The sequence below is a fragment of the Harpia harpyja genome, chromosome 3, assembly GCF_026419915.1.
Source record: "Harpia harpyja isolate bHarHar1 chromosome 3, bHarHar1 primary haplotype, whole genome shotgun sequence".
Taxonomy (NCBI): domain Eukaryota; kingdom Metazoa; phylum Chordata; class Aves; order Accipitriformes; family Accipitridae; genus Harpia; species Harpia harpyja.
In genome coordinates this window covers 79,130,399-79,144,013 of record NC_068942.1, presented here as the reverse complement: position 1 = coordinate 79,144,013, position 13,615 = coordinate 79,130,399, and the positions used below count along the sequence as shown (strand labels likewise).

The 13,615-nt window shown below is 45.0% G+C and overlaps 1 protein-coding gene across 1 annotated transcript; it reads left to right on the top strand.

The window, feature by feature from the left end:
- Nucleotides 1-1,896: 1,896 nt before the first annotated feature.
- CDKN3 (cyclin dependent kinase inhibitor 3) lies at nucleotides 1,897-9,353 on the top strand. Its single transcript, XM_052783767.1, has 8 exons — nucleotides 1,897-1,942; nucleotides 2,055-2,137; nucleotides 2,684-2,739; nucleotides 4,276-4,320; nucleotides 5,337-5,559; nucleotides 6,478-6,509; nucleotides 7,407-7,510; nucleotides 8,815-9,353. The coding sequence occupies exons 1-8, from the start codon at nucleotides 1,931-1,933 to the stop codon at nucleotides 8,899-8,901; spliced, it is 642 nt and encodes a 213-aa protein (XP_052639727.1). The 5' UTR covers nucleotides 1,897-1,930; the 3' UTR covers nucleotides 8,902-9,353.
- The last annotated feature ends 4,262 nt before the right edge of the window (nucleotides 9,354-13,615 follow it).

The following is a 13,615-nucleotide window of genomic DNA, read 5'->3' as shown; positions in this document are numbered from 1 at the left end:
AGGGGTGATGGTTTTAAACTGAGAGTAGATTTAGACTAGATATTAGGAAGAAATTATTTACTGTGAGGGTGTTGAGGCACTGGAACAGGTTGCCCAGAGAAGTTGTGGATGCCTGTGGTGGTACAGCCCCCCAGGCCACGTTGCAATGTCAGGACCAGCCAACATTGTGTTCTTGCGCAATGAGTTGGGACAACCCAGTACTTTCTTATCCTGGCTATGGTACAGGACAATTAGGCACCCCCTAACTGCACCTGAAACTCCTGTCACCTGGAACTGTACCTGAGACTCCTGCTGCTTGGATCATGACTCATTTCTGTGGTTGTCTGACTAGAATTATGGCCAGAATGGAATTACACTGACCAAAGCCGATCATCTCCTGAATTTATAAACAGTGGTCCCAAGTGAGGCCCTCTGAGCTCTCCTGGACTGCGGCGGGCTGTGACCAGCACCTCCCTCTGGGGGGACACCTCTCAGAGCTTGCAAACCCTCCAGTCTGCAAAAATCAGAGGACTGTCGCCAAAAGCTGACGATGGGACCTGGGCTGATACCCTTCACTCCTAGAGGCTCAACCCCTCGCCTGTTGAGAAATGCCGAGACATTTGAAGTGAATATTTCACTGAACTTGAGGGGAATTTTTAACAGGTGTAGCTCTGTTTATATTTATATATCTTTGTGTCTATGTGCATCTGTGTGTGAACTGACCCGGGTATCTGATAGCAAGTATAGTATAAATATAGCCCTTTTGAATCTATAATTAAGTTGTGATTGTAGTAAATTCTACTTAACCACTTAGTAAAATGTTAGTCAATGATTAAGTGCTGCTAAATCTCGTGATTAACCTTATACTGTTAATGAATCTTAGACTGCTGCTACACACATATAATCCCTTTACACATAAACCATTGACCAGGTCTGGGACTAGGAGTGGATCCAGCCGCACCTAAACTCCATCAGGAGTTTAGAAAGCAAGGGGGTCTTCTCTGAACCTCGTGACCCAACGGGAGGGTCTCCCCTACCTTTTTACATCTCCGATCTTTGTACAAATCGTGAAAAACCAATTCTAACTTAGTTTTCCTTTGTATGTTTCTCCCTTACCTTTTTGCGTCTTCAGTCTCTGTATCAATCATTCTAGTTTGATTGTAACTTGATTTTCCTTTGTACGCTTCATCCATGTATTAAGTAACAGAGTGAACCTTGCCATCAAACTTTGTGAAGTCACACTTTTACAAACTCCTATTAAATCACTTTTGCTAATACCTTTGACGGTGATTCTTTAAGCAGTCCAAACCACTTATTCACGACAATGCCCCATCCCTGGAGGTGTTCAAGGCCGGGTTCGATGGAACTTTGTGCAACCTGGTCTAGTTGAAGATGTCCCTGCCCGCGGCAGGGGGGTTGGAACTAGATGATCTTTCAGGTCCCTTCCAACCCAAACCACTCGATGATTTACCTCAGGAACAGCATCCCAGATGGGAAGGGCTGGGGCAATTTGGAAGCAATGCATGATAAGCCAGTGAAAGCGTACTTCCACCCCTTTTTCAGTCAGAAATGCGAAGCCGGCTCTAAAAAGGAATTAAGGGCAGGGGTAGCTGCCGGCACAGCCGCGCGGCCCCTGACAGAGCCCTCACAACGCCCCACCCCCAACGGCCACCTGGGGCTCGAGACACAGCCCCTTCCCGCCTCACCGCCTCAGCCAATCAGCGCAAAGATCACCGCCGCCGGCTGTTTTTTTTTTTTAAAGCCCGCCTCTCCTTCGCTGCCCACCAATCAGAATGCTCCTCTCGTGAAGCCGTAAGGAAAGCGGCTTGGCTTTTTACGCATTCGGCGGGAGGCAGCTTCTCATTGGACGAAAGAAGGGAAGGGTTCGACCAATGAGGTGACCCGGATGGGCGGGTACAGTTCAAACCGTCGGCGGTCGGGGAGCAGCGCCATGGTGAAGCCGGTGAGGGACGGGACCGGGACCGGGACCGGGACCGGGACCGGGGTCTCCTCAGCTGAGGGGGCAGGGCGGGCTCCGGCCCCCAGGTGAGTTTTTCGCTCTCCTCCCGCCGCAGCCCTCCGCGATGCAAGCGGATGACTTCGACTCCTCTGACGAAGAGGCCGCCGAGGAGGACCTGAGGCCGCTCCCCATCTCCTGGTGAGACGCGTCCCGGGCGTCTTTTCCCTCAGAATCTACCCGGGAGTTTGCGTTAAATCCCTCTCCTGTGAAACGGGACTTTTTTTTTGCCGTGAAGGGAAGCCGTGCCGGAGCCCTGGTGGCCTGCCAGAGAGAGGACAGAGGTTGTGGTGGGCCTGACAGGTGCCCCTGAAAAGGGATTAAGTTGGTGCTGGTGAACCGTCAGTGGATGTGGGGCCCGGTCCGCTTCTGACAGCTTTTACCTAGTCACTGTCAGTTGTGCTAACCCGAGCGTCTCGGTGCTCAGGCGGGGATTTGTCAACACTTTCCGTCCTCCTCTTGGGCAGGGGCGTGTGATGAAGTACACTACCAAACGTGTGATTCCCTTGCCTGATGTTATAGAAATAACACTTGAATACTTAGGGTTTATTCTTAAAACTGAATTATAGGCAGGTAACTCTTCTCATGATCCCACAGAAAAGGAATGTCTAGTAGTGAGTTATCTCTATTTGACTAATCAAAATATTCTGTTCTGATTTTTTAATTATACTTTTTATTTCCTGGTAGGTTGTCTTTGTCTCCTTTCTACTCTTCTGAGTCCCTGGGATTATGTTCCCTTCCAGGTAAGAAGCATTCACTGAAATTTACAGGCATGTTTGGAGCTGAAGAGAGGTAACATCTTGTACCCCAACATTCTGTGTTCCATTTACTTGGTGGGGTGACTTGTTTTGTAATCTACCACTGGAATAATTGTTTTGGAAATACCAAAGCTAATGTCGAGAATATCTTAATGCAAGATCATATGGCATAGTGGTAAGAAAACGGTGGCCGTCTTCCATTGTCAGTTAAAATATTTGGCTCTTTAGCCTGGCTTACTATTTATAACAAGCAACAACATAACTGAAACCAGACTGCTTTAACAAATAATTCCTTTATAAGATATATTGGGCTCAGATTACACTCACTCACTGTGCTGACAGTTCTGTACTGCTCTCCCTTAGCATCTGGCTTGCACTACCATGGCCATGATATAAAAATAAACATATAAGCTTTCTCTGTCTTTTTAACTACCAAAACTGCAGCCATGGTGAATCTCCTTTGGTCACAAAAGAGATAGAACTGCTGGTGAACTTTGCCTACTTCATTTAAAACAGTTACTTGATTTTCATTAGCCAACTCTGAGAAATACAAGCTTGGGATTAATACCACACTAAAGAACTAAAAAACAAGTGTTGAATAATATTTGGATTTAAGGCATCTTGAAGTGGATGATGGCCAGTGCTGATGAAAATCCCACTATCACTTGAACACCAGTTAACATATGTATGCAAAAAAATAGCTGCATTTTGTGTTTTTAGCTACCTGAGCTGTTCTTGTAATAGCTGCTTAGTCTTCAGATGCTACCCTCCAGTCGTAGCCCTGCCGATACAGCTCTTGGTCTGCAGGATTCTGCTGTCATGATTTCAAAAGGTGTTTCAGGATATGCAGAATCCTGACTGTTGTCAGGGCAGGTGTAGATTGTGTGCCTATGAGGCTGTGAGTGAAGGAGGGGAGACAGAGGGAGGACACAGTACAAATATTTTAAGCAATTACATCTCACAAACCAAACAATAGCTGTGAATATCGTGGTGCAGTATTCTGTAGGGGTTGCAAAAATGCCTTGGTAGCATGATAAGAGGAAAAAATGGAAGTGGTGATATGCTGAAGATTGAATAGTAAGGAGGACTTTTAATGTGATTTGTGCTGAGTATTACAGAACAGGGAACTTTCCCACTCATCAACCAGACAAGTCTTAAGTGATCTCTATCCAGCCCTCTTATTTGTTGGATTTTCTTGTTTTGTGGGGTTTTTTTAAGCTGTATCCTGACTTATAATATCCAAAACTTTTCATCTGCAAAATGCACAGCAGCTTAAAACCTTGGGCAGATTTTTTTTTAATCCTATTACATTACAGTATTAAGCAGATAATGGTGTTTAAACTGTCTTCTGCGCTAGTGATCTATTTGCAAAAACAAGAACTGTGTTTTATTTGGGGTGTGGCTTTGTTGCTAGCTTTGGTTTTGGGGGGAGGTTGTCTGTGCTCTATTCATCAGCTGTAGCAGCCATTCCATAAATGTCACTTACCTGGAGTGGTAATTGTTATTCATAATTTCTTCTAGGTTGCAGGTTTAAGGATGTTAGAAGAAATCTTCAGAAAGATATAGGTGAGTCTTCTGGCCAGTGTATAAGTGCCTCTTGTTTCCATGTAATGGGCAAGAACAATGTGCAGGCAAACTGAAAGCACAAGTTACTGAGAAGCTAGAGGTTTACTTTGTCTTAGTCTGAAGACTACTGGAGTTGCTGTTTATCAAATCTGGGCATAAGGATAGAAACGCCAGGTATCTAAAATAGTGGTGTTTTATTCATACTTTTACAATGGATGCTATAATTGTCCATGTGCATGCCACGATGTTAGAATGCAGGGCAGTTCTTTACAAAGTCTTGCTGGGAGTACGTCTGACAGCAATGTCTTTCTTAGTTTTGGTAATACTGTGCTTGAAGATGCAGCAAATAGCACAGTCACTGTTATGGGTACTAGACATCACTTTCAAGTGTGCAGTGCAGCTTTCTTTGTGGCTTTTCTATTCAAATATTGAATAAGTAGTCAGGGTATTTCCAGGCTGGAGCTATACAGGCATCTGCATAACTTTCACAGTAACCATGAGGTCTTCTAAGTCATGTGCAGGGGAAGGCATCTTCAAAGCAGCTAGGATCAAGATGAATTACAAACTTGTAATCTCCTCTTCCCAGAGAAAACCAAGATTAGGATAGAAAAGATGAAATTATGTAAAGATTTGTGCTGAGTATTCGTCTGTAAACGCTAGAACAGCAGAGACTAATAGCAAAAACCCATGGTATTTGGACATAGTCACAGCCAGAGATGGGACAGAATCATGCTTAAGCAGGCAGCAGTTAACAGACTGTTCTGAGTGCTGACATGCTTTCTAGTGAGGCTTGTCTTGAGACTCACTCTGAACTGAGAAAATTTCTCTCATGGGTTACCTGAGGGCAACTGTGGGAGAGACTCAGTGGAGGAAAATGCTGCTCAAAGCAAAATTGCTACCTCCTATTGTCTTAACCTCAAAGACTAAACAAAAGAATCAGTACCAAGTAGCTTATCTGTTTATCCTTAAGCTCGATAGGCTTTTGTTTATTTGCAAGTGTCTTAATCTGTTGGCAGAAGAACTAAAGAACTATGGGACCCAGGATATATTTGTGCTTTGTACCAGAGGAGAGCTCTTAAAATACCGAGTACCAAACCTTATAGACACCTACCAACAGCATGGGATCTATGTGCACCACTATCCTATTCTTGATGGGGACGCTCCTGACATTGCCAAGTGCTGCAAAATTCTGGAAGAGCTCAGAAGCTGCCTGGAAAGTAACCGGAAAACAATCATACAGTAGGTTCTGGTTGCTTCCCTTTCACCCCATCTTCCTGTAAAAGATACCAGCTTCTCTAGATATATGATGAGCTGAAACAGAATCCTGTCAAATGACAATTGCATTCTTTAGGGTTAGTTCAAGCTGTGAAAAGCTGCTTGTTTCTCCTTGGGCACCCTTTTGGACCTAACTTGTCCTTTGTAAGATTTGAATCTCCCATTTCCCCTTGCTCTGTCCAGCAAGCGCTTCAAAGTCTGTGTTGAATGGCACCATATGACTCCTTGCAGCTAGCCTAGTTGGATATCAGGTATACAATATGAGTTGTAAGCTAATGCAGCTGTTGCTCAGAGGGTAACACACCCCTGGGCTGTTTATCAGGGGCTCAATGGGTTCCAGCAGTGCAAAATCCACTCTTAAATTGCATGAGATTGGTTTAAAGTAATTTCTTCAGACACTTGTAGCTGAGCTCAGGGTAGAGGGGAAGAGCTTTCCAAGTTCTGTGTTCCCTGAATGATCCTGCTGACAGCTCCCCACACAGACATCCACCGAGTCCTTGGTCTTCCTGCTGATGCAGAACCCTGCTGCTATCATTAGCTCACAACTGTCACAGAAGCCTGAATCTGGAGTAGGATTTAAAGAAAATTGAGATTGTCAGTCTTCATGCCGTTTTCTGTCCTCCAGTGCCTTTGGGACTATTAACCATGAATGAAGGGGAACTTTAAAATTGCGGTTTCTGTAGAAAGACACTACTTAAGGAAGGTCTGAAGATTGTATGGGAGATAGCCTTGTAGGTATTTCTACAGAAATTCTTATTCTGACTTTCTTGTACCGCTGCTCCTCTTGCAAGAATTGTGTCCATATATTTACATATTGAGGGGGCCTCTGGGTGTTGCAGCATACTACAGCTTGTTACACTCAAACGTTCTCTTCTCTTTCAGCTGTTACGGTGGCCTCGGACGCTCGTGTCTCAGTAAGCAGTTGCCTTCTCCCTCTCAATGCCTGATTAACTAACCCATCCTACAAACCTGTTCTCATGAGACAGCACTGTCTAAAAGAGCCAAATTCTGCTTGAAGCTTAACTGTGGTTACAATGCAAACTGTCACTACAGGCTAGTTAAATATATTTGCGTCCATTTCTTGGGAATGGTGTTGTCAAACGGTAGTAACATTAGCTGCCTGTATAGAAACTGTTTGTGATGAGTGATGTAAGTATGTCACGGTATAGACCTGAGTATGTAGGTGAGGGGATGGAGGGTCAGGCAGGGTCAGTCTTTCAGTGAGGCTGATAGAAAGTTCCCTCTTACCTTCTGACTCTACCTCTGTTTTCACTGCAGATTTTAGTCTCCTCTGACTGATGGGATTGCACTTTCCCCTCTTCCTTGAACATGTCCTCAAGAAAAGGAGATGAACCTATTCCTCTGCATCTTCAGCCCAATGTTCCCCCTAAAGCTTTCAGGGGCATTAGTTACTGTGTGTGCCCCAGAAGGAAGGGGTGGTGGCATTGCCAAAAAAGCAAATCCCGTCAGAAGACACAAAGGGGAATTAACTGGGTGTACTGGGACTTCTTTTTGGAAAGACTTTAGAATTTGCCTCCCGAATGCTGCTAGAAAGGCAGGGTGGGGAAAAGTGGGAGGGTTTTTGCCTGTTTCCAAAGCCTGCAGGCTTGGGCAGGAGCAGCAGGCAGATGGGGCCAGTGCCAACAAATAGTATTCAGCAAAAGATCCAACAGACCTGTGACCCTGATATGACAAGGTTGAGTTTTGCTAGAGTGGTTTTCATGGAACAAACCTATTACTGTGCAGAAGTGGTACTGTGTACAGCAAGAGGTGCTTAGTAGCATATATACGTATATACTTTTCCCTTACAGTAGCTGCATGTCTCCTGCTTCAGCTTTCGGACACGCTGGCACCTCAGCAAGCAATAGACAGCCTCAGAAACTTGAGAGGATCTGGGGCGATACAGACCATCAAGGTAATAAGGCTACAACAGGTAATGCACATGTCAAAACAAGGGTAGAGAGCAGGGACAGTCCTCCCTGTTTCACAAAGGGATCCCTGTGTCTTTCTGAGAAGCTCCACAGCTGCTCTCTTGGGTTTGAGCTGCTTCTAGATTTCTGCTTGCATGCTGAATTTGTCTTGTTCTGCCTTCAACAGCTGCTCTCCCTGCCTGCTCTTCACCATCACTAGTGTTGCTTTCTCCTCCTTATCCCTGCTTGTCAATTGCTAAGCTATCGTCCTTTTTTTTCTGTTGCTCACATGCTCCTCGCAACTCAGACATTGCTTGATTTTCCTGCCTTGGTTTTGTTCCATCTTTGTAACCAAGCTAGCCATGTTCATCTTCTGTAGCTATCACATCAATACACTGGCAGTTGCCTTTTAAGAAGTATCCCTAGCACTAGTGTTAAAACCCACATGGAGGGAGGCCTAAGTTGCCAAGCAGAACCGGGTTTTTCTTTTTTCAGTGGGATTTTTAGCTACTCTGTGTACATATTTTTGTTGATAGAAGTCCAAGATGTTATGGTCTTAAAATAGTTCTATGTACAGGAAAGAGGAGCTGACATTTTAAAAGTTTACAAGACTAGTTTCTGAGGAGAAAGTTGCCTAAAGACTGTCTCTTTGTTAGCTCTAAGCCTCTCTGGAAGGCAGATCTTGTTTAAACTACTTATTGAAAATCAGTTTTCCTCAAACCAAAGGGGCAGGTGGGGAGCAGCTTGCATCCCTGGTTGAAGAGGCGGGGAAGGATATGAACAAATGTTACAGCTGGAAGCCCTCACAGCCACCTGGGGGGGATGATCTGTCCTTTAGCCTCTGCTGACCAACATTTTTATCTCATGTTGAACTCTTGCTTCTTAATATTCCACATGATGTATGAGTTGACCTAAGAGCTTACCACAAACTGTTGTACATCATCATACTAGCTAAAGGCTGTGCTCTGCATCATGGACTCATTATGGAGAGAGTAATAACTCTTGGTAACCCAAATAAAGCAGCTTTGAATTCTGACATGAAACTCTCTCCTATAAGGACCATGTTTTGCGTTCCCTTGAGCTCATATGTGCCCTTTATGAGGAACCACAGGAGCCAAGCCAGGATCCATGTAATCTGTGTCTGATGGTGAAAAATTTCAGAGGATTTGGAGTAAGCACAAGAAGAACAAATAAACAGGCTAGAGGGTGCAGTTTTTTTATCCTGGGGTATCAAACAGCTTTTTAAGATAGGCCGTGCCTTTTCTGAAAGTATAGAGCACTCACTACAAATCTGGTTGTGCTTTTTCAGCAATACAATTACCTCCATGACTTTCGAGAGAACCTAGCTGCACATCTGGCAACAAAGGATACAGTATTAAGATCGGTATCACGGTAATTAATACTGAATTAATACTGGCGTGGTGTACCTTTGTGTCTACGTGGCTGTGGCAGACACCTGGACAAGACGCCTCACTCCTGATCTTTAGTTTCTTATTGCTGCTGCCGATGTGACACAGCTGCTCACTTCCAAATCCGTGTGTCAAGTGTTGAGGTGGGGGAAGGAAATTCCACAGGACATGCAGCATCTTTGTCTGTTTGGCAGTCTTTAATACTCTCTGCCTTAAAAATACATGAAAGTGTATTTGTGTTCATTACTGTTCTGCTGGTGGCCTGCATGCCTAATGAGCTTGCTTTCAATATAATAATGACTCTTACACAATGTTTACCTCACGTTTAACATCACTTGGTACTGACAACATACACGTCTGCTGCCATTGAACTGGCATGCTGATGTTTTCATGTTGACATTCTCTGGGCTGCTTCAGTGAACTTCCCAAGTGGAAGAGAGGCCAGGCTGTCAATGCAGTGACTGAATATCATTTTGATTTTGTCTCTGTTCTATGTAGTGTGAGGATTGGGACAAGCAATTGGACATGAAGGCAGGATCTGCGAGGAAACAGAATAGCCTGTAACTCCTCACAGCTAAGTGCAGACTTCCAGTGCTGATAGGCTGGCTTCTGCTCCAGGGTGTAGGGGAAGAAAAGGGGGGAGAGGTGAAGGGTAACTCCTTCTCTACTGGCCTTTGTAAGAGAGTCATGCTGGGATAACGTAGCTAGATAAAAATACATCACTGGAGCCGTTTAAAAAAAAACCTCGGCTCTAGCTTTAAATCAAAGGAAAGTCAAGCATGAAAATTTTCCGGCTGGAGCACTTACCCCTTATGAGCTAGTAAGAACTCATTCTAAAATGTCACAGTTCTACTTCATGTGTTCAGTGATATTTAGAAACAAGACCCCTCGTTCCAACAGAAGGAGGTTTTATACTGAAGATCTGTAACAAAACAAGGGGGGGGGGGGTTATATGAATATGGTGGGAAGAGACACAGTGCTATAGCTGTGTGGGTGAGATTCTGGCACAGCACTTCTGCATGCTAACACTAGAGAGAGTAAATAAACAATCATCAGCTGTGGGCTGGAGAGAATCTCACAGCAACATGCCTCTAACAGTCCACATCCCTCCTGTTTAACTATGTCCACCCATCAAGACCAGAGAAGATGAAGAGAATCCTGAAGACAACATTTAAACTAGTTCTGTCCCAGTCTGAGGAAGCGATGATCATCCACCTCAGTGCCCAGGTACCTTCTGAGGCCCTGCGAGGTACACTTTGGCTCTGGGAAGAAAGCCCCAGTCACCCACACCGTGCCTTTCCCTGTTAGACAACTCAAGACACTTCAACAGGTTTAAAAGTGATTTCTACTTGTGGTGGGTTGACCCTGGCTGAACGCCAGGTGCCCACCAAAGCTGTTCTATCACTTCCCCCTCCTCGACTGAACAGGGGAGAGAAAAAATATAACAAAGGGCTTGTGGGTCGAGATAAGGACAGGAGAGATCACTCACCAATTACCATCACAGGCAAAACAGACTCAACTTGGGGAAAATTAACTTATTACCAATCAACCAGAGTAGGGTAATGAGAAATAAAACCAAATCTCAGAACACCTTCCCTCCACCCCTCCCCTCTTCCTGGGCACAGCTTCACTCCCAGATTCTCTACCTACCCGCCCCGCGGCACAGGGGGACAGGGAATGGAGGTTACGGTCAGTTCATCGCACATTGTCTCTGCCGCTTCATCCTCTTCAGGGGCAGGAGTCCTCACACTCTTCCCCTGCTCCAGCGTGGGGTCCCTCCCACGGGAGACAGTCCTCCATGAACTGCTCCAGCGTGGGTCCCCTGCGGGGTCACAAGTCCTGCCAGAAAGCCTGCTCCAGCGTGGACTCCTCTCTCCACGGGTCCACAGGTCCTGCCAGGAGCCTGCTCCAGCGCGGGCTTCCCACGGGGTCACAGCCTCCTTCGGGCATCCCCCTGCTCCGGCATGGGGTCCTCCACAGGCTGCAGGTGGAGATCTGCTCCACCGTGGACCTCCCTGGGCTGCAGGGGGACAGCCTGCCTCACCATGGTCTTCCCCACGGGCTGCAGGGGAATCTCTGCTCCAGCGCCTGGAGCATCTCCTCCCCTCCTTCTGCACTGACCTGGGGGTCTGCACCAAGGGTTGTTTCTCTTACATGTTCTCACTCCTCTCTCCGGCTGCTGTTTCTGTGTCCCAGCAACTTTTTTTCCTTCTTAAATATGTTATCACAGAGGCGCTACCACTATCGCTGATGGGCTCGGCCTTGGCCAGCAGCGGGTCTGTCTTAGAGCCGGCTGGCATTGGCTGTCGGACACGGGAAGCTTCCAGCAGCTTCTCACAGAAGCCACCCCTGTAAGCCCCCCGCTACCAAAACCTTGCCACACAAAGCCAATACACTACTGATTATATTTAATTAGCTCTTACTACCTTTCCCTTTTCCCCTCCTAAGACAGGCAACAGTTTCCACAGCATGGAGTCGCTTAGAGAATACTTTGCTAAAAACATGTATTGTTCTGTCCCTGACACTACTCCCCGACACTCAAACAGAAATCAGAGAAACAAAAGTGTCTGTCTGTCCCTTCTTCAGTACTGAATCTTGCAACTGGAGGTATTCATTTATTAAATATATGTCAGATGATACCTTTTTAAGATGACTTAGCAGGAAACTTGCTGACAGGGAGAAAGAAATGTTCTTTATTTTCTCCATAATCTTTTGCCTCCTGGAACTCCAAAAATCAATTACTATCAGGTCCACATTTTGAATACAAAATGACTGGTACTCTAGCTAGGCATCGTGCATGCTTCTTCACATGCATCAGTTGCTTTCACATGGACTGCTCCCGTAAAACTCAGATGTGAGGCTCACATTGCTGGGTACAGATGAGAACGTTCACACCACCCAGCAGCTAGGTTGATGCTGGTAGGCAATAACCTTTTTTAAAAATAAAAATGCTGAAACCAGCTTCTAAACAGCATTTTCTGAAGGACTCGGCTGGGCAGGCATCACACTTCCAACACGCTGGGTTCCCACAGGACTTTTTAACTTCTAACTTGCACTTCCGACCTTTCTCTGCAATGTTTTGACAGTTTAAAGACCTTTAAAATGAGATTACTTAAATTCTTCAGCGCTCATGTATTTAACCGCAGCGGGCAGGACAGACTCCAAATAAGCATTTTGCTCCTGGGGTTAGCGGTGAATTCAAGTTCACCAGTAGAACTGCACTGGCAAGCTACTGCGCTGTTGTCCCCTCTGAGTTCCTCTGATCAGGAATACTCATGTGCACTTTCACCTTAGATGTGTAAAGCTGGTCATCCACCAGACAGTGCAAGTGTTGCAAACGTTTTGCTAAATATTCCTGGCTAAAGCTGCTCCACCGCTGGAGGGGGTTTTCAGGAGAAGGGGTTTTCAGAAGGTTTTTTTCAGTTGAACTCAGTAAATCCTGCGTTGTTTATTCTGCTGTGTAACTTGGCTTAAATCAGCCCAAGTACCAAGGGAGTGAAAGATTTGTTTAGAAGGACAAGGAGAGCTAGGGGCTATGAGCCAGTAAGTCTCATTTCCATAACAGATTAATAAATACACAAACATATGAAAGGGTTAATTAGTTTTTCTTGCACAGGCTTTAGTCGTATCTTAGAGCAGTCTTTGAAGGCACTGAGCAGCAGGAAAACAAAAACAATCCAACAGGAACAATATTCCTGCATTTCCAAAAAGCCTTTCAGAAATTCTGATAAAAGCTCAAAATTATGATTGCATAAGGAAGAAAATCCTCTTGTCAACTAACAACTGATCAAAAGGGATTACAGAATAGGAATAACGAGTTTTCGGTGAGAAGCTCCTCGCAGAGCTCCAGAGGTGTGCGGGCTGGAACCCGGGCCTTTGCACAGAAAACGCAGGCTGTGAGAGAATGCCTGCAACTGCTGCAAATGGTTTGGGACAGTCAGGAAACAAAATAAATAAATCTTGTAATGCTGAATGCTTGAGCAATGACGGCATGTGAAATTAAGTGTCAATAAATGCAAAGAAGAAACACAAGTGAGAAAAACAATTTTATATGCATAGTAATAAGCTGTCAGATATCATTACTTAGCAAAGAGAATTCGAGGTTATCACAGCCTGAATTCTGATATCCCCAGTACATTAAAAAAAAGTAGAGAGGAATTCAGAAGCAGAGAGCAGGAAACTGCCACTCTAAATCCCCTGGGCACCCAAATCTCGTGCAATGACAACAGCTTAGAAAAGGAAAATTTGTAGAGGAGAAAGGATAATCACAAAGCCATGGAAGGACTTCCAGCAAGAAGAGATTAAGACTTCTCCACTTTGAAAGATGACATGATGAAAGTCTAGTCAATCATGTCCAGCATAAATAAGGTGGAAAGGGGGAAATTTTCAATATGCCTCAAAAAATAAGAGCTTAGGGGCACCAAATGAAGTCCGGCAGAACTTTTAAACAAGTATTTTTTACATACTGAGCAATTCCATTGTAGAACTCACTGTCTCAGGGTGTCTTCCATACTAGGCTGTAAACATGCTCAAAAAGCAACTGAATTAATGGAAGAAAAGCTATTCAAGGGCTGTTTAAGATGCCAAACCTCTAGCTCAGGAAATCTATAACAGGTAGGTTTCCAAACACATTCTTCCACTATTCAGGCAGAGATATTCAATACCTGCCCTGTTTCATATTCTTTTTGCTCAATCGTTGCT

What these genes read in the sequence shown, in the direction of transcription:
- CDKN3 (XM_052783767.1), top strand. An exon ending in AACCGGAAAACAATCATACA is followed by an intron (nt 5,560 to 6,477) that starts GTAGGTTCTGGT and finishes CTTCTCTTTCAG; the next exon opens with CTGTTACGGTGGCCTCGGAC. An exon ending in CCTCGGACGCTCGTGTCTCA is followed by an intron (nt 6,510 to 7,406) that starts GTAAGCAGTTGC and finishes TTTCCCTTACAG; the next exon opens with TAGCTGCATGTCTCCTGCTT.